Source organism: Dermacentor albipictus, chromosome 8, assembly GCF_038994185.2.
Source record: "Dermacentor albipictus isolate Rhodes 1998 colony chromosome 8, USDA_Dalb.pri_finalv2, whole genome shotgun sequence".
Lineage (NCBI taxonomy): Eukaryota > Metazoa > Arthropoda > Arachnida > Ixodida > Ixodidae > Dermacentor > Dermacentor albipictus.
In genome coordinates, this window is record NC_091828.1 from 103,324,309 (window position 1) to 103,350,896 (window position 26,588).

A 26,588-nucleotide genomic window follows, 5' to 3' on the forward strand; every position below is an offset into this window, starting at 1 on the left:
TGTAGAAATGAATGCTTATCTCGACAGACATGCGAAGAATCGATGTTAATTGTTGTGCAGGGCCACAGACGCGCTGCTGATATAAATATCTTGTTCCTTCTGACGTAATCTGAAACGAACGCCTGTGGTTTACGGCGGATTTGCGTAGTGCTCCGGCATGTGCAATGGACCGTTTCTGTGGAGACACGTTTCACTTTCGTGTTCCACCGATTCCTATAAAAATGAGGAATCAACCGTAATTTTCGATGGCCAATGAAAATAAAAATGTGACAACAACTCACCCTTGATGGCCTGCGCGAATGTGGCATCTGTCTGAAGGATGTTGCCCTTGACCAACTCCAGGGGTCCGGGCCGGTGAGAGAGGCGGTCGTTGAGGCCGTCGGCCAGCCGTGCTTTCTTCAACTGCCGCTGCTTGTCCTGAAGGCTCGGGTCCACCGTGGTGTCTGCAATGGTGCACCAGTGACACGGTTTATTTTTTACATGCCAGAAAAATAAGAAGTGCCAAAGGGAAAGTAGATAGAAGAAATGAAAATGTGGTCGTCTGGGAAACACAATTACGGTAGAAGCTAAGCATGAGTGGGCAAACAAAAAGAAGTGACAGCCCTACTAAAAAAGCTTTTGGCACACGATTACCACACTATAAACCTAATAAGAAATAACAACGGTGACGCCGAATTTGTCTTCGAAAGACTATGAAAATGCATTCAGTGTTGTTAAGAACAAACCAACCTAACAAATACAGGCGGTGACTCACTGACAACACATCTCATGAGTCGCTGCTGCAGAACCTGCATAAAACGGGGCTCCATGCACCCGTACAATTTCGTAAACTTACTGTGCCGTGTAACAATTCATGGAGTGAAAATAATAATAATAATGATATATTTGCTTGAACAGTAAGCAAGACATTTGTGACTATTGGGCTGCCAAAAACTGTGCTTCGTAGGAAACTGTAATAAATGTGAATGGGCACAAGAAGAGGGAACGGGGGGTGGGCGTCAACGGAAGTACATTTAATGCGAGTATAACAAATAAGCAGTGCTTTATTTTTTGTTAGGTTGTTGTGAGCCCAAGAATCGCCTCTAACTCTCAATGAAAGTGCTGCTCTTGTTAGGTTCATGGCGAGGGTCCACGAAATACGGTGGTGGTACTTGGCGAGCGTCCAGCTAACAACTTTCTCGAGCTGCTCAGAAAGAACAAAAAGGAAAAGGAAACAAACACAGAAAAGAACAGACTAAAAAGAGCCACAGAAAAGACAGCGAGAGAGACAAAGGTGAGGGTGCATAAACAAAGAAAAGGAGGAAGTCTACGTCTATCCCACACCTTCAAGACTGTGTTGAAACAAAGAAGAAAAAAACACAGAAAGGACAACGAACAGAAGGGTCAGAGAGCAGAAACTGGAGGAAAGGCAAGTGGGAAAGTGAGAGAGGGAGGGAGGGGTAGGCAAGGATGTGTAAACACGGAAAAACGAGAGAGCTTACGCATAGGGACACCATTCCCTCACCTTCAAGAATGTGTTGCTGTATGAGTTCCTGACGATCTGGCCTTCGTTGGATTTTGTTCTTGAGGTAGTCCCCCATCTGAAGGAACAGGGCGAAGGTTTGGTCGGGGAGGAGTAAGGGAGGAAGCGGCACAGTGAGACGGCATTGTTGCACCAAAACCGCAGGGCGGGCCCTGCGGGTTTTTCTGAGCACTGACCTTGGCCCTTTCGAGGTTCTTCCTCTGTTCATGGAATGCGGGAGAGGTCTTGAGAGCTGCGCAGAGTTGAGGGAGAATGAAACGGAGGAGGACGGAGAAACAGTGGTCAGGCACCCGTTGAAATAAAGATAGCAGGGGGCGACATTGCAATGCTCGTAACGCAGATCTAATAAACACAGAGACTGGCGGAGGGAAAGCGAATGCGTCAGAACAAAGTCGCGTTCAACGCGAAAGTACTTTTACTACAGCCAACATTTGTTATAAGCATGTGTATTCGTTACACTCTGGTATCGATGAAACGATTTAGATTTGCTTTGCTATATCTGCTAATTCGTCACGCCTGTGTTGTATTGATGTACAAAAGTACCACTAATGTGGCTGCTACAACAGCAGGATATGTTACTGACTCAGTTGGTGCTTGCTAAAGGATGTATAAATGTAGCACAACACCACAACAAAGCAATAAATGGGACATGTACCTGACCGTCTTTGTTTCCTTATGGTTGTGTCGTTACATTACACTGCGCCCTTTGGCGGCTAGAACGCCCGTGCTGACGTATGCGCACTTTTGCGCAGTGCACCTGAGTGCCTTGCTGCCGTGCTAAGAAGAGAGAGATTTTTTTCTGCTCAGTTTGAGGGGTGTTACTTGAGACCAAAGGTGGCCAAGTGAATACTTAAAAAACCCGCAAAGTGTTTGCCAATTCGGTGCCTTGAAAATTGCGGTCAATGTGGTATTACTCCCATTGAAAAAAAAAAAAAAGAAATACTTCATTCCAGACTAGTCTGTTGTATTCCTCATCACATGTTGTGTCACTTCATCACAGAGTTCAGTTCTTTTGCTACTCTGGTCCTGCAATGCAGCATATGAGTGCTCCAGAGAGAAGTGTGGACATTTGTACTGCTTCTTATGCACCAATGTACCCTAAACGGAAGGATGCCAGGGCGGCTGAAAATACTTCACTGATAATTTTGATATTTGAAGGAAACGTGGGCGTTCCAGTTATGTTTCCCGGAAACGTGCCTCTAACAGTTTGAGACAACCTAAACTGAATCGTCGAGCCATTCTCTAATGCATTTTGGCGACGGATACCTCCTAGTCTTGAGATTTCTGCTACGCAGACATATCTTCACTCTACTCTTCGGCTTCAATTTCGCAATTATAATGTGTGCACTAGATTAGTATTTCAATTAATTATAACATGCTTTGGTTTTCTAGTGAAGTTTTAGTTGAAATTTTTCTTGCTCGTACTGTCTGCCTAGACACGTAGTCGATCTGAAAAAACAGCAGTGCTCATGCTATGACAGTTTCTTAAAAAAAAAAGAAGTGTTCTGTGTAAAGGAAAACATCTGGGGGTAAAATTTAACAACTGCATGTGCTAAACGTTTGCTCTTTTGTCTGTGAAGGCAATTTTGTTTGGTGATACATCTGAATTTCCAAAACAAATCATCCTCTTTATGCAAATTAAGCCATCCTAAAAGACTATGAGCGCACTAAATGAGAAACCCCAAGTTTCTCAAGGAACGCTAAGCCAACAAAAAGACAGGCGTAGCAACAGGGCGGCTGCACTATGAAAGCTGCCAAAAAGAAAAGCACCCCCTCCTCACACACACACACGAACAAATAAAATGAACCCTAATTACACATGCAAAATGCCTTGCTGGCACATAAAAATAAGACAAACACATAAAAGGGGCCCTAATTGTGCATGCAAAATGTCTCGCTAGGAGGTTGAGTCACGCCAGAAACTGCGCTGGCGCCCAGTCAAGTTGATGCGGTCGCTGGCAGCTGCAAAATCTACGACTGACACCCCAGACTTAAAGAGCAGCCAGCCTGCACGAGCTTCCCAAAGCCATTGTCGCTGCTAATTTACCGAGCACTTGACTGTGTTGCCATGCAAATGAGGGAGGAAGACCCCCCCCCCCCTTAAAAAAATGACACTGCAAATGAGAGCCAGCAAAAAAAAAAGAAAGAAAAACACAAGTCACGAGATGTTACGCAAAAAATCACCGCAGAAAAGGTGGCACCAGCCGTCGCCGCCGCCGCAGTTGCTACTGGCACAAAGTTGGCTGGCCACAAGCAGACGACGGAGGCAGCGTGGCGTTAATCTCTGCCAAGCCGCCACTGCCCGTCGTCTGCTCGAGCGGCAGCGTGGCTAGGCTGGCAACGAGGACGGTGACGAAAGGAGAGCTAACACTCACATGGCATGATGCCTTGTTCCACCAGTTGAGTAATGGGTCGCCGAAGCATGAGCTTCACTTTCAGCGCTGCAGTCGTTGGGAGAGGAGGACAGAAGTTGGGAGGGGGAGAGAGAGAGAAGTGCGAATTGATTCCCAGCACAGTTGGTCAAGTGTGCTGGGGCAAAAGTCTGGCAGAAGTACTTCTGTTTCATGCATATTTTTCCAGAAAGCTGCGCAGTGGGCACCGCTGTCTGTGCGATACAGAGCAACAGGAATTGAACTGACATTTTCATGTTTAGATGACCTCTCCACAGCTAGTAAAACTGGTACGCAATGTTCCTTCTTGCATGAGTTGCTTCTTGAGAGGCAGGCGGGAATGCGTTGAAAACACAAAACCAGTCTACTCGGGAGTGGTGGTCAAAGCGTTAAAGGCAGACTGCTATGAGATTTCATCTTGGGCTAAATTGGCCATAGATGAGTCGTTTATACTACTGATGCAATCTTTGCAAAGCTGCAGGGCTGGTAGTAGTATAGATTTCTTACTAGCAGCCTGTAAACCGCACTTAAGCAGACGACACACGCACCTGATGGTTAGAAGATACGACGCAAGTCCCAGCCCGTGACGTCACCTCTGAAAATTTTCGGTGCGTCACACGCAGCCTAATCATCCGAGGTCAATCTGAGAAACCGCCCGTTCTTGGTCATGCGTCCATTTCGACAAAGGGCAATGGCTGCATTTCTTTTCTCTCTCTTTATCTGTTTTTCTTTCCAGTTATGGCATCAAAAAATTCTATTTCTGCTAACTTTCCGCAGTGCATCCACTCATACTTCTGACGTGAAATTCCACGAAGGAGCTGCCCCTTGTCTTTACTAGATTCTTCACGAGATCCTTTACTCAGTTGCCCCGTGTCTTCACTAGATCCTTTGCAAGATTCTTTACTCAGCTGCTCCGTGTCTTTACTAGATTCTTTACTCAGTCCAAAGTTACGCTGCAGTTGGCCTTCAATTCAATTCAGTTAATTGAACATCACTACGTGATGTCAGCAGCCCAGGCAAAAAGGTAATTTTTCTAAATGGCTTTAAGAGTTCTGCGTCCCCAGTGGCATACTGGCGGGTGCAACAGTGACTTGCACGCCAATTTACAACCTGTGGCAAGGTACCTATGTAAAGCACAAGGCAATCACGGTGTAACCATTGTTTAAAGTGACACTAAACGTCAAAGCTTCCAGGGTTTAGCCACGTAAAGGGCCCAAGTTTCTTAATGCAGCACCACTACACCGCACCAACACAACATCAGCTCAAACTACCCGAAGGGTATTTTTTCAAAACCGCATTTTCGTGTCCATTCATCATAGAATGGTCCCTTATTAAAAACGAAGACAGCTTCTATTCCCTTCCTGCCTTTTTTCTTTCTTTTGTTAATACTGTTAACCACAAATTTCTATGCATTTTTCTCATATTTACACCACCCGGGGTGCGAGAAAAGCTGCCAAGGCTTTCAAGGTTACGTCAATACTTCCTCGAGAATGCGAAGTAGTACTTCTTTATAGGTAAATAATTACCTAGACTCAGGCAAACACTGTCAAAATCCGTAGCACCGAGGTGAGCTGTTGCAGGAACTGCAGAGTGACATTGGCAGCCTTCTTTCACTTTAAAAGTCTGATTTATAGCTTCCAAAGCCTCCCCTCCAAGTGAGAGTGGCCATGTTGCTATACCTAATAGTCTAGCATCACTTTCAAGATTATTATGGCTCTGTGAGAATGATGTGATATGGACAGCTTGGTCTTTCTTTCACTCTAGGATGGAAATTTGGGCATGCTGGATATTGCATGTTTAGCTAATAGGCGCGAAAGCGGTGACACAGATTTACACAAAAATGACCCTGACACACACAATTTGTGCGGGTCGGTCTACATGTGTGTCGTCGTTTTGTATGGAACATCCCCAAGAACAGCGTAGTCGTTGCCCTGTGAGCAGTGTTACTTCTGGCAAGGACAGAAAGCGAAGAATCATGTGTCCCGGGGTCCCCGTCTTCTGCCCTTGTCACAAGTACTGTGGATCGTGAAGAATTTCGACCGACTGTCCCTTCCTGTCATTCTAATGGGAATGGTCATGGCAGTGCAAAGAAAGCTTTTCCGAAAATAGGTTATTTAAAATCTTGTTTCTCTTGCAATGTACATTGCATTTGCACGTCCTTTGAAACTTTCCCTTCACTGTGCCTGCCACTACCACTGACAAAAACAGAATTCGTGGGAATGCAGCCTTAACAAGGAAGTGTCTGCACCACTATAACTGGTTTGAGATCCCGAGCATGTGAAAAAAAAAAAAAAGAGACTGCTGAGATGTTACTGAGCAAGAGTAGTGCATCCAGAGACTTTAACTGGCACCTGCTATATCGAGATTCACAGGGGATACGCATGACCTCCGGCCATCCATCAAGCCAGTCATAATGGGGTACCTAGGTGTCAGGTAACCCACTACGGCTGCATGGAAGTTATAAGCATTTTGCGATCCTCTTACTAACCATATTTCTACCTATAATTCGGGATGCCCACTCTTAGTTTCCCCATCTCTGCTCGAAGTCCCACCTACAGGGGCTTAACAGCACAATAATATAGGAGAGCCAGCTCGACATCTGGGAACAGCAACTAGTACTTCTCCACGACTAACTTGCATGTCATGCATGCGCGAGAAATGCCGTCAAGGTGCAGAAGGCAAAAACAGGGGTGCCACTTACACTCCTTGTTCCGGTCCATGGCCTGCTGCAGAGAGGCCTCGTCCACGCGGGCGGGGGGCGACGGGGCGCCCCCGTCACCGGCGCCGCCCGAGGATGAGGAGCCCGCGGGAGACTGCTGCTGCTGTTGCTCGGCCATGATGCCGAGGTTGTAGTCCCTGAACCACTCCGGGTAGATGGCCACTATAGTCTCCAGAAGGTCCTGGTCCAGCTGGATGCCCCAGTACACGGGCCGACTGTCCCCTGCACCTGTATGAGCACACAGAAGAGGGGGCATTACTATTGTTATTCAACACATACATACGCAATAGACAGAGAGAAACAGAAGGGCAGAAGCAGGCTGGTAACTGCTACCCAGAGATGGAAAGGAAAAACAAGATGACAGGCTTCAAAGACTAAAGTAAAGCAACGTCAAAGAAAAAAAGTAAAAAGAAAAGGCCCCACACATAGCACAAGATACAGCAATGTGGCCTCGAACGAAACAATAGTCCACAAAGCCTGGCAAGTTCTTGCGAGGGAGGAGTCAGAAATATTGGAAGTGCCTTTGATTCAGAATCATTAAACTAAGTTCTGGGTTCTTTATGTGCTAAAGCCACAACCCAGTTGTAAGGCACGCCGCAGCAGGGGAAATCCAGATTCAGTGAGACCGCCTGGGGCTCTTTAACGTTTGACTAAATATAAGAATATGGCCGTTCATTCATTTCACCACCATTTGTAATCTGGCCTTCGCAGCCAGGAATCAAACAGGCGGCATCAAGCTCAGCAGCAGAATGCCGAAGCCAATGGGCCACCATGTCAGGTGTCATTCCAATAATCCTAGCAAGACAATACGGCCAGTAATGTAAGGAGTACTGCCTGCTCTATAAAAAATTTTTGCCTGTGTTCATCTTGCAAGCATGAAACAGATAATCCCACAAGTTCAAGTGTTCAGTCCACGTCTCACATCTGCACCTCTGCTGTCTCATAACACTAGTCTCATAAGGAGACTAGTGTTATCGACTGTAAAAGCCATAGCAAAAGCTGCTGGTAACCACTCATAACGGTCTGAAAAGCTTTACGTCTTCTTTGCAGGAAGTCGTGATGCAGACAAGGTGGCAAAAATATAGCCAGCAGTAAAGGTTAGAGCTAACACGGTGCTGAGAATGCACAAATGTGCTCCGAGAAAGTTAGGATACAGAAAATGCGGCAGAAGTATAGCTGGCAGTAAAGGTTACAGCTAACAACATGCAGAAAATTCACAAGTACAGCCCCGAGCCTTTCGTGAACATTGCGAGAATGTGTTGGCACAAGTTCCGAGGTTGGCCAACTGGCGAATGCTTTACCGCGCTCCATCAGATCACTATGTAAAGACCCGCTCTGTTCTCCTAACCGAATGCATGCTATCTATGACACAATGGAGTAGCTGTAGTGACTCACCCAGGACCAAGGCAATAACAGACAGGTTTACTTCCTGCCCCGAGTGAACGACAGCGTGGACCTTCCGATATGTCGGAACCTCCGGGTCCTGCCAAGTTAGTCAGGTTCAAAATCAAGCCTCCACACCAGTCTAAAAATACACCGTGCTCCCCGTCCATTGCTTCCCTGTACGCAGCATTGCGGGTGCAAGACTACGTGCCCTCCACAAGACGGGCAACAAAAGATAAAAAAAATATCAGGAAGTGTCGGGACAATCAAAGCCTCCCAGGGACAAGAAGCAAGACGCCAAGATTCGGCACGCACCCAAGGAAGTGGCAGCTGCCATCGGCGAGGTCTCTGTCTCTCTGAGCATCCCTTCTTTTGCGGCTGAGGCGCCATTCAGGGTCGCGTCTTCTGGATGCCTCAAATTTAATTTGGCACATCTCTAACCGCCTTCCCCCCCCCACCACCTCCTGCCACTGGTCTCAGTTCCTATATAACAAAAACACTTGCCTTGAGGCAACAGCGGAGGCATCGCGATGAGAGAAGCGGCAGAAAACAAGGAAATGAAATCAGTCGTATCACGTGAAAGGAAGCAATGGCAGAGGCCAGGCATGACAGAATTTAACTTGGCACTGATGTTGAGGGGCAAGAGTGCTGCGACATGGGGTCAAGGCACACTGTGCAAGTTCGTACACATCTTCGCTCACATGTCTACCCACAGCTACTCCTAGAACACGCTGCAGTCTGTCGGAAATGGAAGCGTCAGCGAAGAGTTTCTCGAAAACTCTTTGAAAAGAGCACAAAGATCTCGCCGGCTGGCAGCGTGGTCAGCTCCTGCGAGCAACGCAATCCACAGGAAGGCGCTCCGACGTCGCGCAAACAAGTTAATGACCCCACCCCCGTTCTTTAATTTTTTTTTCTCGCCCCAGCCGGCGGACTCCTCCTTCCTACGCGCCTCGTAGCAATCGCCTAACGTTTCTTAACCAACTATGCGCACCGCCGTGCAAGCTGGTCTGTTCCTAATCCCCCGCCCGGGCACCCAGCATCGGCTGCGTTAAATTTCTCTTTTCTCGTTTCTCTGTTCACAACCTCCCGCGGCTCAGCAAGGAGCCGCTGACCTTTCGGACGTGTCAAAACAAAACACTACGCGCACAACAATCTAGTGCTGTTCCGTTCGCGTCGGTTCACTGGTCAGACAAGAATACGGTGGAGGCCAAACGCCTATGGCAGGAGGCGCCTGCAATCGCAGCAGACGGCCGCGCGCGTAGTACAATGCACGCAGGCATACCAGACGACACAGCAGACGGTGATCAACAGACGACGCTCGTTTGACACTACGCGACGCTTTTTAGACACATCGACTCGATGCATCGCAAGACTGCGACGCGCGCCCTTCTCGCCGCAAACACGAAATCGACAGCGCTGCTCATCAATGCGACAGTCGTGCTGCTTGTAACCTATCGATCCACGATCACGGCGCGTAAAGGAAGGGTTCTCGGTCTGTCGCCTTCAAGACGTACTTACCACGGTACCACGACGATACCTCCGCGCTCCCCGTCGTCAATATACTCGAAAAAAAAAAAAGTAAAGGAAGTTCGGTGTCCCGGCGGCCTTACTATGTCGAGACCGTGTAAATCACTCGATTCTGGCCGTCGCCCAACGCGACAAGCGGCTGCTCCGGCGTCGTCGACAATGCGGCCCAATTTAAAGGACCCCCCTCCCACCCACCCCTTTTTTTTCCTTCGCGAAACATGGGAACTCGCGCCCACCACCGTGGTCCCGACGCGAAATGCTAACGTTCAGAAAACTGCTCTTACGCCGAGTCTTCCTTGCACGATCGAAAAATGGCATAACAGACTGTGGTCGCCGTCGAAACCACACAGCAATGGGGGACGATGTTACGGCCTACGCCGTACTCTTCCCTCCAAAGGTATTTCATCTATGCAACGAAACACCTTCGCGGCATCCTTCAAGAGAAGAACGGGAGAGATAACGATTAACAGCAGTACTTCACGGCACCGGCGATAAAATCGTGAAGAGCGCTCGTGAACCTCTTTTCTTTCTTTTAGTTCGTTCCGTCATAACGCAGACACGGTTGCGGCGGCCGTCTGGTTAACTTCTGCTCGACACTTGGCAGACGAGTTTGCAGAAGGCAAGAATTAAGTAGCATTGGAGTTCACTCTAACAGCCGCCTGATTATGCAGCACCTATACGAGTACATTCGGCATAGGCAGGCAGATTATTCAACTCGGTTACACCTGTCAACAACAAATAAACAGCAAGGCCAGACGTGTGTGTGTGTTACGGAACCGAGAGTACGTACGGGGGCCATTTCCTCGGAGTGGGCAGACGACGCTAGCGTTATGTCACCGTTGCGGATGTGGCCGATCTGGCGCTGTGTTAGGCGTCGCGGGCACTGAGACGCACTCGGCCTTGCGGCCTGCCCGAAACGGCAAAGTACGATGACAGGTGTGGCAGAAGTGGGACCCCGGTAGCCCTAAGACGATGCAACGACAGATCTCGCCCCAGCGAAAACCGAGCAAGCAAACAGAAACAAGCAACAGCTGCCCAATGTCGCGGACATACCAGCGCGATTCCACCGAACTTGGCGAAACCGTACACGCCCGCGTGTGGACTGCTGCGTGGGGGTCGGCTAGTTGTGGTGTAACTGGCGGCATCTAGTGTCAAACTCCGAAATGTAAACTTTGAGAAAACAAGCGCGCGCCTTTCGGATAACAAAAACTGGCTGCGTTAATTGCGCATTTTTACGCAAGAAATGCCTTCAACAAGAAAATTAATGCGCGTTGCGTAGTTTGTGCGACGCCTGTAACTTCGCTTGTTGGAGAATAGTTATGCAGTTTCTTGCGGGAGTCGCACGCAAAGCGACGCGTTCTGATTAACGAAATGTGTATATTCACCTCTTCGATACGCTCTACTTTATTTGCGCGGTATACAAGCGTGTTTACATTCCGCTTATTAAGTTAGACTTGATTGTTAAATCACATTTCTCAAATACACTCTCGAAAAAAGTTTGCACCCTTTGGGGTTTATCTTGTCCCACAACGATAATCTTCACCTGCCTTGCTTGAGTTTCCTTTCTTGAAAACTCTGCGCTCGCTACTTTCCTGTCGAGAATGCTAAAGCGTTTGGTCAAAGTGCTCAAATACCGAAATAGTCAAGGTCAAGCTTACCAAGACCGGAGTCTTGGTAAGCTTGACCTTGGTAAGCTTGGTAAGCAGAGACCGGAGTCTTGGTAAGCTTGGTAAGCAGAGAACACGCCGAAACGAACGAACGATCGACCGCAGTGGCGACGCTACATTGAAGTTTCTGTACTAAGCAGCTGCTGCAGTGACGTCATGGATTGTGACAGCGTGCACTCAGGGTCCAGCGAATTGCTTATCGATAAAGAAGGTCTTCATCGCATTCTGAGGGTACCAGGAAGTTCTGGTAATGCTTTCTGCGCAGAAGCAGCCTAAATACGAGGATATAAATTTTGAGTCATGAGAGTTCACGTTAACGTACCGCGGTCGCGCGGTAACGGCGCAAACTTAACGTAGCGTGAGCTATGGCATTAACTTTCTCCACGACGTATCACCAGAACGACGACGGCTCCTACAAACTCGTACAAACTGCAATGCCCCTCCATACACGTTTCGCCGACCGTGAATTACGCTTCTGCAATACCAAAAGGGAAGGGGGAAAAAGAAGGCGCACACCCAATATTCGCAATGAAAGGCACAATAGGCCAGAAGGGACATATAAACGAAATACGGGTTGCGACGCCACCTTGAAGCCATGCAGCATGCCATGACGTCATGGATTTCGATGCAGCCTCCTCGTGCTTGTTTAACCATTCATTGGTAAGAATGAACTGTACTTTGTATTCTCAAGTAAAAAAAAAAACTGCACTTAGCAAGCTTTGAGGACATTCACAGCGCCACAACGGCCCAGGTACGAGAAAGCGCGTTGAAATCTGTGACGTCACACTAACGTGCTGGCGCTGGGATTTCAGCGCGAAATTTAAACAAACAAACAAACAAACAGAAGTTTGACCTCCTTTTTCTCTTCATAATAAAACCACCATCGCGAAATTGAAAATAAACTTTATCAGTAAGAAAGCTTGCAGCAAACGACTGGTGACAAAACTGCGCATATGCGGCCGTGTGTTTTGCATGGCTGAATCTGCGCACCGATGTGTCACGCAGTCTAAAGTAGCACATATATGACGGCCGCTATAAGGGGACTTGATCCGACGCTGAAAAGGGACCGAGGAAGTAAACAGGGTATGTGAAGGGCTGGCAGCCAAACAACGTTTGTTTCCCGCGCGCCCCTCCCAAGTCTTTTAAATTTAATACCAGAACTTTTCCTGGGTTCTCGCGTCATTCACGGGCAGACTGACCCTGACTTCGGTGACAGGAAACAGATGAACGAGCTACAGGGGCCAGGAGGCTAGACAACGACAAAGTGTCTGTAAACATGGCCTCCTCGCCTTTGCAGACATACGTCGGTTAGGCTTAAGACATCGTCGGCGCTGGCGTACACATGCTCGCAACGGTCTGGAGCGGTTCGACGCAAGAAAGCAGAAGGCCCTGGAAGAAAAAAAAGATGAAAAAAAAAGAAAGCTTAATGACGCAGGGGCGCTTGGGACGGTCGCTTAGAAGTCGTCCCGTCACCTCACTTGGGCGCATATGTCTTGAGGGCACAGCTATATAGGTGGCGTCCGCATTGCGCCACCTCGGAGACCTTCAGAGTAACGAAAACGATTATCGAAGGCCTTGCTTTGTGCCACAATGCGGAAGCGGTCGAAAGCAGAGATGGCGTCATGGCCGCCATATTGGGGAGCACCTATGACTGATGGCACATTCGACACGTCCTCTCCGAGCGCTCCTTCGAAGCTTGAAAGGTTGTAAAACAAAGTATAGCTAAGCTTTATAGCGACGATAGACACGAACAAAACCGGAATAATGCTACTAAAGTCCTTTGCCTCTAGAATATACTTCGTCAATGTCTCTTTACACGACCATCAGCGGGCTTTAGCAGCGCTCTCTAAGGATAAGCAGAATGTGCCGCGAGAATTCGCTTTCCTATCGCAGGTGGCACGACTGCCTATGCACTCGCCCTAGTGACTTCTTGTTTTTGTGTCTCCTTCAAACGTTCGCGCTTCACACAAACACGATGCAACAATGGCGAGCCCAATCAGTGACGCTGCTTGCAATATGTTTCGGGCGTTCGGAATTACGGTTACGACGTGTCACACCCCCTTGCTTTCCTTTTATTTTATTGCGATATCATTTATGTGGACACTCCAGGCGCATTTCTGCCGTCGCCGTCGTGTTCTGTATAAAGTCCAAGGGCGATAACATCGTCGCCCCACGCCGGATACTGTACAGTCGCGATCAATTTGAAGGTGATCGCTCGAGCGGCGACCAAAACTAGGAGCAGCGCCACGTTACGTCATCACCGTCGGTCGAGAGGGAAACATCAGATAGCTCCCCTCTCTCTCTTTTGGTGTTCTCTGAAAAGCTGTCACTCCCGTCACCCTTCACGGCATAACCTGCGAATTCATTTTGATTGCGTTATCAGCTTTTGCACAGAGGCGTCATTGTTAGCCAAGATATGCATGAGGAAGCGACGCACACAGATCATTGCCATGAAAGGGAAACAAACACAAAAATGTGGCTAGTTGGTCTTGGGGGTTATGGTTGCAGCCTGGAAGAGCATAATCGGGGAAGAAGGCAGCGCAATTTTTATCTTCGCAGTTCCAAAATCGGCCGCTATGCTGCTTGGAAGGCCCGCCGGTCGATGCTCGCGCGATCACCTTCAAATTGATCGCGACTGTACGTGTGAGCGAAAGGGTGAGGGAACAATGGTGGATCAGTCGCACGCACGCCTGGGAGGAAAGCGGGAAGGAAGCGCGCCGTCTTCTGTCTCGCGCAAGGCATTGGAGGAGGGAGGAAGGTGGAGGGGGGGGCGTTCTAGTATCTTGAAAGCCATGTGCGATGGAGATAGAGTGCGTCCAGTACTAATAGCTTCGTGCTCGCTGTGTCTCCGTCGCTTAGTTCGCGCTGAAGCGAGAGGCACCACGAAGGTCAATTCGCTCTACGCCGCTGCCGCTCTTAGTCCGGCCGGCGTTTTGAAAGCAAGTGTCCGCACTCATCGAGTGATTGAATTAGGAAGGAACAGCGCCTACTACGACGATCACAAGAGGGGAGAACGACACAGGACAAGCGCCACTCTTCCGTTCTCCCCTCTTGTGATCGTCTTAGTAGGCTCTGTTCCTTCCTAATTCAAGTATGCGCCATCTAGCCCAAATGAATGTTGTCCTGAACTATCATCGAGTGATATGTGTCCATGCTTGACATCATGCTTGTTAATTTAGTTAGTAAGCGAATGTTTACAAGTATATACGCCCGATAAATCTACTATCCTTACTTCGTACAGCTGTTTACTAATTTGCTGTCGCAATCGGTGATTCGCCTTTCGGGAGGAACTGCGATTTTTTTTTCGTCTTCAAGCGCAACGGTTTTGCAAATGGATTCGGTTGACAAACTATGGCAGGAGCAGGTGGCGGTGCCTACAATACGATGCGGAAGTCCGTGTTCTAGGCAGTGGGCCTGAATGCTGCATTTCTGCATCTGCCGAAGTCAAGTACGTGCTACGCTATAAGGCCACCCTGAAGCCGTACTTGGTTATCCGCGTTCGCAAAAGGTCCGGATGGACGAAAGCATTTTATGACTGTCCCTTAAAAAAACATGGCGTTCTCTGGTGCCACCAAGTTCATTATTCTAAACTTTTTTTTTTTGCTGTGTTATCTTGTGAACCACCACTAACGGTGCCGTGGCGAGTGCTCTTCAAATACACACGTTTAGAAACTTACAGGTTCCGGATATTCCTACCACATTTTTTTCTCTTTGTTGTTACTAAATGCTCTACAAGCGTGACAACATGAGCTGGTGGTCCACGGCGTTCACGGTTGTCCACGGTTAACCACAATCGGGACGTTAGAGACGTTGAGCGTGTGCGGTATTCGGGCAAGCGCGGGCGGTTTTCCGGTTTAGCGGGGGCGTCAAGGTGAGCGGCCCGATCGGTGGCGCCAGCTGGTGGCGCAAAGCTCAACCACACAAACACAGAGCTAATTACTGTATTCTGCTTAGCTGCTGGGGTAAATTTACGACAGTGGCGTAATCGTGTTCACAATTACGCCGCTGCCAAAAATTTGCACGAGTGGCGAAGCAGGATATGGTGAGTTATTGCAGTTTTAGCTATGCGTATGTCTGGTTGAGCTCTACAACACCAGGCGGCTTCACCGCTCACGTTTACGCCCCGACCGTCCGGTAATCCGCCCAAACCGCTCCCGTTTACCGGAATAGCGTACAAGCTGACGTTAACGTTTCCGTCGTGTTCACGTATAACGTCGCGATTGTGGTGAACCCGACAGAAGCGTGTCGAGTCGGCTTGTTGGACTGGAATCGGCCTGCCGAGATCATGTAAACACTAGCCTGTCGGTCTGCGCGGTACCACCGAGTCAGCAGCGTTTATGCGCTGGTATAGCGGGAACGATATCCGGACGAGGCAAAGACAAGCACGGTGCAGTGCACCTTCATTGTAGCGATAACAGTCGGGAAACAGAGCTGTTGCAGACGGCCGAGGGAACCGGAAGCCCTGCTAGAACACGTTGATGTCTCGGTTCGACGCTGCGTGCCGCCGTAAAGTCCGGACCCGTATAAAGCGACTTAATCTAAACGTGGTCACGTGGCAATCGATCAGCCATATTTCCGAATCGAACCGTTCGCGTGAGGTTCATGCAAGAGTTACCAATGACCACAAGGTATGTAAGTAAACTTTTTTTCGTGGTCTTACAGGGCCATGAAATTGGGTGGATTTGCGGACTTCAATATATTTGGAGCGCGCGTCCGCGCGCCTTCTGTTCTTATGAAAGTCCTCGTAATACTACGCAACGCCGAGAGCTAGCTTAAGTTTTCCATTGTTGCCACGAAATGCTTTCTTTGCGCGGCACTATAAACCTGTCTATTCAAACGACGCTGTTTACAAAACAAGGAACACAACGAAAAACGATGGATGAAGGCTAAGACTCGCGGCTGCGAAACGTGAGGACGACAAAAACGAAGGCAGACGAGAGAAAAGCAAACAGCGAATAATGAAACGGCCAATGGCTCCGCGAAAGTGGGTTAGAATAACACGGCGAGGGTAAAATGAAACAAATTCCGGGAACCGAAAACAGACGGCCTGTTACGTGCCAGACGAGGCCCGCATATACGTCCGCCCGCACGCGTCCGTCTGCAGGCGTCTTCGTCTGCTCTTCGACGGGTGCGGAGAAGCAGACGACGTGCGGTTTCCACCGCAAGCCGTTCGACGTATGCGCGTAGACGTGTTCCCACACATTCTTCTTTTTTTCTCTTGTTGAAGCTCGGGGATGTTTGTTTGATCATCGCTTTCGTCTCCGACGTCATCTCGTCTTGGAAACTTTTTCCTCGCACTTTTTCTTTTCCAGAAGGAAGGGCACACGACCGGTATAAACCGATGCGGTTTATCCCGTCATGTGCCAAGGGAAGACCTTGACCGGCTGTGAACTTTGGCCGAGCTAGTTCCGTTCTCCATTGTGCAGCTCGCTCGTCGGTGATGGAAAACTGTATTGTACTTTAGCGTTCTTTCCTGCCTTCTTTTTCTTTCGGCTATCTATCTATCTATCTATCTATCTATCTATCTATCTATCTATCTATCTATCTATCTATCTATCTATCTATCTATCTATCTATCTATCTATCTATCTATCTATCTATCTATCTATCTATCTATCTATCTATCTATCTATCTATCTATCTATCTATCTATCTATCTATCTATCTATCTATCTATCTATCTATCTATCTATCTATCTATCTATCTATCTATCTATCTATCTATCTATCTATCTATCTATCTATCTATCTATCTATCTATCTATCTATCTATCTATCTATCTATCTATCTATCTATCTATCTATCTATCTATCTATCTATCTATCTATCTATCTATCTATCTATCTATCTATCTATTAGTCTAAGCCACTAAGAATGTTCCATATCCCACGTCTCTACTTCTTTTATGAAAGCTTTTATTGCGCTATCCTCTCCATCATCATGTTAGTGTACTCCTTACGGATGAAACAATGGAACCCAATTGGATTGCGAAACGGGACCAATGTTACTGTAGATTTTGGCCCGAGCGAGGTCGTGGTTTAGACTGTTCTTTTTCTTTTTTTTCGTCTTTCTCAGCGACGCTACTGAACTGATAATTCATTTTACAAAACCCGTAGACGTAATTGCTTATATAACCAAAAGTTATCGTTTGAATGTAAAGAGCCTTTATAACCCGAATGAGACGCCTCCGGTGTTGCGCTGTGTTCAATGAAGAGACATTTGAGACTCGCGCATAAAAGAAACCTGGGGTATTGCGCGCCAAAACCCTTATCTGACCATGAGGCACGCGGTGTTGGCAGGACTCCGGATTAATTTCGACCACCTGACTCATCCAGGACATCATCATCATCATCGACCACCTGGAGACCTCTAACGCGCCCCCAATGCAGGAGACACGAGCATTTTTGCATTTCGCCCCCCATCGAAATGTCACCGCCGCGACCGGGATGTGATCCCGTGACCTCGTGCTTAGCAGCGTAACACCAGAACGACTAAGACACCAAGACGGGCGTTTCGCACCTATATATACTGTACTATTGCAAGTCTTTCCAAAGGAAAATAATGCCGAATAATATACGTGGACATGCGCAGAAATACGGAAGGAGAAAATAAAGGTAATGTGGTACAAGATACTACAGCGCAAACAAATAGAGGAAAACGTATTTGTCTGCTTCAGGGGCATACAAAAAAAAAAGCAATGGAGTGTTTTCGATTCCTTTGTGAAGGACTAACTGCTCGACCCGTACTTAACTCCAATTTCGAAGAGTCCTCGTACACTTCTCAAATCCAGTGTAGGAGCTTATAGCCATGCAATCAGAGTGAATGAACTAGATACTGAAAGGGAGGGAGTAAGAAAGTCTTCGAAAAGGAGTTGAATAAAAGAGAAGCAGTCACTCCCTTTTGAAAGATGATCGTGTACTCCCCGATGGAGTAAGTTCAACTGCTTACGCCCAGTCGGAGTGGGTGAACTATAGAAAGAGGGAGCAGGTCGTTTACGAGAACTCGCAAAAGGCAACCAATAGGGGAGACGCAGTTACTTCTCTTTGAAATTGGTCGTACGTATAGTCTGTGATGGCACAAGTTTACCCCGATTACGCGAACTAAAGTGGATGTCTCAGATGGGGGACGTACGAGACCTAGCCAAAGGGAGTCAAACATGGGGGCATGTTGTTCAATTTTTGAAAGTGCTCGATCGCTCAAAAAAAAAAGAAAACAATTTACACCCTTTGGGGCGCACGCCTTCGACCCACAACAATAATCACAATCTGTCTCGCATGTGTTTTCTTTCTCAAAACCTCGGCGCTGGCTACTTTCCTCTCAAGAATACGATGACGCGCAGATAACCCACATGGCGTTCTGTTACTGTTGCTGGGCTGTTACTTTGCTGTTGTTGTTTGCTGTTAATTACTGTTGCTGGGCAAACATACGCGCGAAAGCGTGCGAACGGTTTTAGAATGTATACACACCGACGGAGGAGATTTAATTTGTTTACGCCCCAAACTGAGAACACGTACTTAAACGCGAGCGGGAAGCCTTACGAGAACTCCCTAAAGGGAGTCAAATAAGTGAGAGAAGCAGTCGCTCTCACACAGGGGGAGTCGCCAGGTGGGTGTACGTGACAGTTTCCACGGTGAACTTCACTCGGCACATTGTTTTTAAGCTCGGGAGACGTCCGCCTCCTGAAACTCTCCAGGCGAGACGGATACACCATGATTTATTAGTGGACGAAAACGGTGTCGTTCTTCGAGCGTTCAGCTGTCGTGCCCCAACCATACAAATGACCGAACCTACGGTTGACCTTCGCTTGTGCAGACAGTGTTACTGCAGCTTTTCGACGCTGGCAGACGGAGCTTCTTGCTTGCGCAAGGCTCCTACGTTCGTTTTAGTACAAGCGTTATTTTTTTTTCGCAAGTCGTTAAACGAGAAACGCTGAAAGCAACAGCGCATGAGCGGAGTCCATTCCCAGGCACGCAGACGCAGTACAGCCGTCTGCATCCAGGTTAGGACCAGACTACAACACAAGGAATGCCCGGATTGCCGGCTATGTGTTAGTGCTACCGCATCTTGCCGTTTTTATAGTCACTGAAGTAGATTTGCACCAAACATTTTGAGCGCTATCGTAGCACGAAGCGTGAGGATCGAAGCCAAGCGTGATTGAAAAAGCGACTTGTAGCGGCGCTCGATCTGTGCTCCTCTCGAGTTGAACTGAGCTCGACCAGCACTATGTTCGGTATGTACTGGGTACGACCTGTAGCATGTTTAGTACACACTGAGTTCGACCTTATACTCAGTCTGCAATGAGTTCGAGCAGCACGGAGTTCGGACTGCACCGAGTTTCTACCCTGAGTTACTTTGTCTTGCATTGAGTTCGATCTGCGTTGAATTTGATCTACAGCTAGTTCCAAACGCATACAGCTCGATGTGCTCTAGTTCAGTTTGATCTGCGTTGAATTGCATGTATATGTGCTATATGCTATATATGTGTTAAGGGATAAGAAAAGAGCAGATTGGGTGAGGGAACAAACGCGAGGTAATGACATCTTAGTTGAAATCAAGAAAAAGAAATGGGCATGGGCAGGACATGTAATGAGGAGGCAAGATTAAGGGTTACGGACTGGATTCCAAGGGAAGGGAAGCGTAGCAGGGGGCGGAAGAAAGTTAGGTGGGCAGATGAGATTAAGAAGTTTGCAGGGACGGCATGGCCACAATTAGTGCATGACCGGGGTTGTTGGAGAAGTATGGGAGAGGCCTTTGCCCTGCAGTGGGCGTAACCAGGCTGATGATGATGATGATGATGATGAGTTCGCAACTTGCGATCGCTAAGTACGCTCAAGAGTACGCGCGTGACAGAACCACTGTATCCTCGAAAGCACAGTCAATCGGGGATTTTGTTCTCGATAGAAAATGGCCGACACGACGAGCTGCCCGCCGCTGCTAGAAGGATATGGCGGGCGTCTAGAAAACGTGATGAGGCGCACGGAAGGACTTCGCGGCAGGAAAAAAACCTTTCGGTGCTCCTGACATCGTGCGTCATAACTTTCTTTTTTAGTGAAGGAACGCACGCAGAACCGTATTGAAGGAGGGAGAAAGAAAGTGAGAGAGAGTGAGAGAGAGCTTACAGAAGGTGACGAATGAATAGAAAAAAGCAAAGCACAAACGACCTCCAAAAATAGGTGCGACAAGAAGAAGGCAGAAATAAGATGGAATGGTCCAGCTCAGGAGGCAAGCAGACGTACAGGCGGGAAAAATACAAATACAGTAATAATAATAAAAAAGACAAGAAACGCCCAAAGGGGTGCTAGCTTAGTGAGGGTGGGGCCTCGCTTGCCGGTGACAAACCCTGACGCAAAAAGAGAGAGAGACTGCCTTTCGAGCATATACGTAACACTTGCCGGATGACCAGGACTGCGTGACGCACATAGTGACGTCTGTTCCTCGCAAGCCTCCTCTAGATTTTCATCCGTGTTTTCATTTTCTCGTCTCTACGAGAACGTTTCCAGGAGCTGAGCACTCGTTGAGCTAAACCAAAAGCGTGGAGGAAATACGAAACGGATAAAAACTCTTGCCACTCGCATATGCCGCCTGAACGTCGCAAATGAGTCCGAGAACAGCTGGACAATAAACTTTTGCGAATGAGGCGAACCTTCGCCTCTTTTCACCTGGGCCATTGAAAAAGTGTTGCGTATATAGGGAGACACGGTGCGGTCTGCGGAAATTCGTCACGGAAGTGTTCCTTTTTTCTGTGAAGTATGCAGGTTCTATATAGACATCTTCTGGGACTGTGACCGTACTTTCTCTCGACAAGTGTCTACAGACTATCCGCGAACGACCAGCTCGTAATACCATGTACAGCAATAGAAAAAAAAAAACGTTTTCAAACACCTTGCCCTGGCGCATGGATGTGCATTTAAACAGAAGCGTGGATGCTTTTTTCGCAGAGAAATCGCAGTAGTGGCTTGCATCGGACTTACACTCCGTGAGTCAAAGCGTATAGATAGATGTCTGTTTGATTCGTTCGCATAGCTTTTTTCGCAGCACTGAGTATGCTCTCTTGCGTAGCCTAGTTTCATAGTTTCATGGGCGCAGACTCAGCGGGTGACGAACGTCTGCTTTATAAGCAGGCGTTTATAAAGCAGGCTATAGAAACGGGGAGGGAACATACACGTTTAACACTGAACAGACCGCGTGGTCTTCAAGTGTTAGACCCCGTACGACGGAAAGAGTAAGAGCACCCTGGCCCGTACTCTTTGAAGAAGGGACTTCCCCTGCCGAGATAGATTATGGGGAAGAAAGTAAACAGAGGGATGGAATTAGGGAAGTCATGTTGAGAATTGAATTTGAGGCTCGAAGGAAGCAGACTTAACGACTTTTATCTATGGATTATAGCTATTAGCTATAAGCTGTTATACTGGGATGACGTAGGAGTGAGGATCAACGGCGGATATCTACAACAGCCTTCTGTTTGCAGATGACATTCTCCTGTTCAGCAACACGGGGGATGAATTGCAAGAAATTATTGAAGACCTTATAACCGAGAATGGAATAGAGCGGGGTTGTATATCTATCTATCTATCTATCTATCTATCTATCTATCTATCTATCTATCTATCTATCTATCTATCTATCTATCTATCTATCTATCTATCTATCTATCTATCTATCTATCTATCTATCTATCTATCTATCTATCTATCTATCTATCTATCTATCTATCTATCTATCTATCTATCTATCTATCTATCTATCTATCTATCTATCTATCTATCTATCTATCTATCTATCTATCTATCTATCTATCTATCTATCTATCTATCTATCTATCTATCTATCTATCTCTCTCTCTCTCTCTCTCTCTCTCTCTCTCTCTCTATCTATCTATCCATCCATCCATCCGTCCGTCCGTCCGTCCGTCCGTCCGTCCGTCCGTCCGTCCGTCCGTCCGTATGTCTACGCCTGGGTCTGCAATGTCACGAAGCGAGGGATAACGTCATACTCAACGAAAACGAGGCTACTATACGGAGGAGACTAGAGCTTCCACGCAGTAGATTCGAGGACATCATCATTTATAACAGGCCGCGTGATCTGTCAAGACTCTAGGGCGCGGGCGCGCATGCATCTTATTGTCAAGCAGCCAAGACGAAGTCATGCCGCACCGCCCGCGGTATGCACACACTACAACTACTGCAATGAAAGTGGAAAGGAAAGAAAAGAAAAGAAAGTAAGAGTTCAGGGCCGCACGCGGGTACACATGCGTTGTATAGCAGGCTCTTGTGAAAGCTTCGCGCACGTCTCTTCGTCAAAGGCAGGCATAACCGCCGGCATGCCGCTGGATGCTGCTCGTCTTAGAAAGAGGCTCGAATCCAACCGGGTGCTCTCTCCAAGGACTCTAAACGCGTGTCGTCCAACAAGGACAGTGGGACGGCCGTCGAACCGTGGTGGCCCGCCTTCTCTTTCGCGGCGCCGTCTGCACGATCGCTCAACGCTTGTCTCTCTTGCAGAAGAACCTGGCTGGCTAGCTAGCCAGCCAGCTAGCCGTTCCCGTTGTACGCAACTCGTCCCGTGTCCCCCCGTCCTCGTCTAGACACACTGCCACCCGCGCGGCCTAGCTACAGTACTGACTCTCCCTGGTGTCGCGTCTCACTTTGTCTTTCTTGTTCTGCTACGAAACAAAAGCGAGAAAAAAAGAATAAAGAAGACGGTGAGGAAGAAAGCAGCTGTTCCAGAACTTTGGGTTCCAGAGAGGCGAGAAATAGCCGCGCGAAAATCCCCGTGGAATGCCAGGACTTTATAGCGTTCGCCTTCTGCTAACTTCTTCTTGTTCGTCTGCTTGGCCAGCTTCGCCTTCTGCTTCTGTCTCTTCTTTTGTCTTAAGGGAGCCGCGCAGCGACGCAGTGCTGCAGTTTTGTTCGCAGAGGCGTCGCACTTAACGATCGTTATTTCAACACCCCCTCCCCTCCTCCCCCTTAGTCTTTTGGGAGCACCGCTTAACGGTTATTCTCGACTTTTGTAAAACTTACTTTTCTTTCGAAGCTGCGTTTTTTTTATCGTCTGCGGCACCGCAGGGCTGAACAGTCTATGCGAGTTACAGTGCAAGCCCACGGAGACGACAGGGTGTCCCGCGTGCCTTGCTTTGCGCATTGCTTTGTAAAACCCAACCAGCACGCCAAGAATCACGCAACACAGCCAGTACTGTTGCCACCGCTGCCGTTGCAGTGCGCATACCACGTTGAAGCGGGCAAAAGGAGGCGTCCCGGGCACGTGGCACAAAAGGGGAATTCAGAGCAGGCACGGTGCGCGTGGTTGCCACAGTTAATGAGCGTAGTTGTGTGCGGCAGCCACCTATACAGTGCGGCCCAGTACGCAGGTCAGCTGGACGTGTGGGCATACGTATAGAGAGGCGAAATATTCGACCTGCCCTTTTTGTGCCAAATTTCGGAAGCCTTGGACATGAGCTACAGCATTTTCTCGATGCCTGGCCAGAGACCGGGGGGGTCACACAGAGGGCGCCACTTTCTCAATAGTTGGTCACAGTTTTTGGGGTGCCGTTGGAGCCCCGTCAACTTTCTCTCATTGCACACCAAGAGATAATAATAATATTTGGGGTTTTACGTGCCAAAACCACTTTCTGATTATGAGGCACGCCGTAGTGGAGGACTCCGGAAATTTTGACCACCTGGGGTTCTTTAACGTGCACCTAAATCTAAGTACACGGGTGTTTTCGCATTTCGCCGCCATCGAAATGCGGCCGCCGGGGCCGGGATTCGATCCCGCGACCTCGTGCTCAGCAGCCCAACACCATAGCCACTGAGCAACCACGGCGGGTGACCAAGAGATAGCGAAAGCAAATCAGAAGACACGAAGAGCCAGGAGCGTGCAACGAAAGTTGTCCATGCTCTAGCAATAACACGCATTACCGACATAGTTTAATAAGGTAGACACTTAGGCCGGTTGGTCTGACGTTGATTTTTGTAAGAACAGCGCTTAACGAGACACAACGCAAGGCGTATGTGTCCTTTTCTCCCTCGGGCTTCTTCTCAGCGCTCGTCATCCAAGAATGTGACGAATGTGGTGCCGCGCCGCAGCGGAGCACTGGCTACCATGCATTGTGGAGTGACTGAGCAGGCATTGTAGAAATGCCAGTGGCTAGGCTTCGCATGTGCACTGGATAAGTGACACCAGAGGAGGCTACGGCTTCCGTCTTTTTTTTTTTTGCACTGTCGAATTGTACCGTGATGGTGTTTCGAGCGAATCGGAGAGGGCTTTAGCCACCAACTGAAACGTATGGGACGGAATCACCGACTTGCAGCAAGAACTTGTTGAAGCCCATGGAATTAGGCAGTGTACAGCGGCGACAGTATGGACTATGTGTGAAGATTAGGGTATCGAGAGGTATTAGGGGCACTAGGGTATTATTGCATGGTGGATGCATGGGTGACATGCGTTTAGAAAGACGGATACAAGCTTTTGAGAAAACGAACGTAGATTCACCACACACAGACGAATGAGGTGCGTAGCAGACAGACTATGTACCGGCTTCGACACACGTCTTTTTTGTAGGCATAACGTGAGATTACGGACTACGCACTGTTATCATGATGTCATGTCGGTAATCCAGACTACTCGATCTGAACGTTCTCCGAGATTGAAGATTGTCCCTAAAATCTTATGCTGCATAAACTGCCCGGGAACCGTCGGGCGACTTGGTGTCTCCGCTACGCGGCGCCTCTTGCCACATTCAAAGACAAAATAAAAATCTGAGCATGGTGGCAACTGCCATCACCCCGTTTCAAAGGGGACGCTCCTACCTTCCATCCATCCATCCATGCTGCGGCGCTAACGGCGGATGCGACTGTGCACCCTATGCGACCGAATTAAATACTCACAGGGGAGAGCAAGTACGACGCTAACTCTATGGACATTTTGTAAGTAGGTTTTATTTTGACGTTTCTGGCGCAGACATTGTAAGACAGGCGCATAGTCGCATGAATGCCCTGGATAAATCATCCGATAGTTCGCTGCTGCTGAGCAGACGATAGATGATGTCCACATCGCGCCCTTACTACCCTCACACTAACACACACAAATCTCGAAGGTTTAATTTTTTGCCATACTGCGGACGTCGAAAGCGGGACAACCCGACAACTAACGTCACAGGCACGTGACTGCCATTTATTGGTCACCACCTGTCCCGAACCCGTGGCCACAGGCACAGCGGAAGGCCACGCGCCGGCAACGTACAGTCGTCTGCTTCAACGCTCAGACAGGCGGGTACCGCTATGCCAGCAGACGATCATCTCACCGCGGGAGCACAGTTTGCAATGCATAACGCAAGGCACGGTCTTCTGGTACGTTACGTCAGAGTCTGGACGTTCTCAGCGAGGCACGGGTAGATTGCGCGAGAGCCTCACACTAAACCGCATAAACTGCAGCGAGCCCACCTCCAGACGACTTGTCTGTTTCCGCTCCGAGCCGTCTGTTCCTTTCTTTTGCCCACCCAAGAGGCCGAAAGAGGGCGTGGTGGTAAGCGTATGGGTCGAAGGAAAGGAAGCAGAGGCGGTGAAAACTTGGGTGTTCTCTTTCTTTTTTTTTCTTTTTTTCTTTCTTCTTTTCTCTACGAGAGAAAGAAGAGCAACTTTCGAAACCGGTGCGCTGCCTGGCCCGGAGTATACAGTGAGTGGGTGACGACTTTTAAAAAGACCAGTGGGTTGCAAGGAGGAGGCGGCGACGGCCTGGAAGTGCCTCGTGGCGACTGAAGACCGACCGAGGTGAAAAACCTTTCCCAAGGACTCTCGTACTCCCAGTCGACTAGATTAGACATGCTGGTCAAGGCTGGCCTACATATTTCAGTCTTGCGCGCCTTTCAGCCCCTGTTCGTTGCCTTCGTTCTTTTTTTTTTGCCGTTTGCTCGCAATACTGCAGCAGCCCGTACTTGTCGTAGATGTAGTATATACACGAACTTGGTGAAGATTTCCATGCATCAAAGTCTTCTCTTTTTCTCTACTTGAGCGGCCGAACGTCCTTTAACGTGTATAGGCGAGGGCGTTTGAACGAAGCCATAGACACGTCCAAGTTGCCACAATGTTTCTGACCCAACTTTAGTATCGTGTCCGCACATATTAGAGAACCTTCGTCTGTCTGCGCACATATCAGCATTTACGGAAGGCAGGAGAGGTAAGGCGTCCGCAGTGTACAGATGACGATGATGATTATGATGCTTATTGGCATGAAACAGGGAGGGGGCAAATAGTCCCCTAGCCTACTTTATTTAATCAGGTTTTACAACATCATCTATCGCCATCTAGTGTAAAAGCCCTTAAACTTCGTAACGTAGCGACACTCTCCTCCCCCGCCTTCACTCCTCCTCGTTTTCTCTCTCTTT

General features: G+C 48.4%; 1 protein-coding gene across 6 annotated transcripts in view; it reads right to left on the minus strand.

Moving 5' to 3' along the window:
• Positions 1–26,588, minus strand: part of LOC139048920 (myocardin-related transcription factor A-like) — a 263,394-nt gene that overhangs the window by 33,610 nt on the left and 203,196 nt on the right. For 3 of the 6 annotated variants that reach the window (XM_070523883.1, XM_070523879.1, XM_070523884.1), the window contains 5 exons: positions 6,614–6,859; positions 3,898–3,963; positions 1,699–1,754; positions 1,505–1,580; positions 282–443 (listed from right to left, as the gene is read on the minus strand). In XM_070523883.1, the coding sequence (XP_070379984.1) occupies positions 282–443; positions 1,505–1,580; positions 1,699–1,754; positions 3,898–3,963; positions 6,614–6,749 (496 nt within the window). In that variant the 5' untranslated portion in view covers positions 6,750–6,859. Of the gene's footprint in view, positions 1–281; positions 444–1,504; positions 1,581–1,698; positions 1,755–3,897; positions 3,964–6,613; positions 6,860–8,026; positions 8,115–8,329; positions 8,449–10,331; positions 10,583–26,588 lie in introns of those variants that run through there. The other 3 variants (XM_070523880.1, XM_070523882.1, XM_070523881.1) reach the window with 3 other exon arrangements.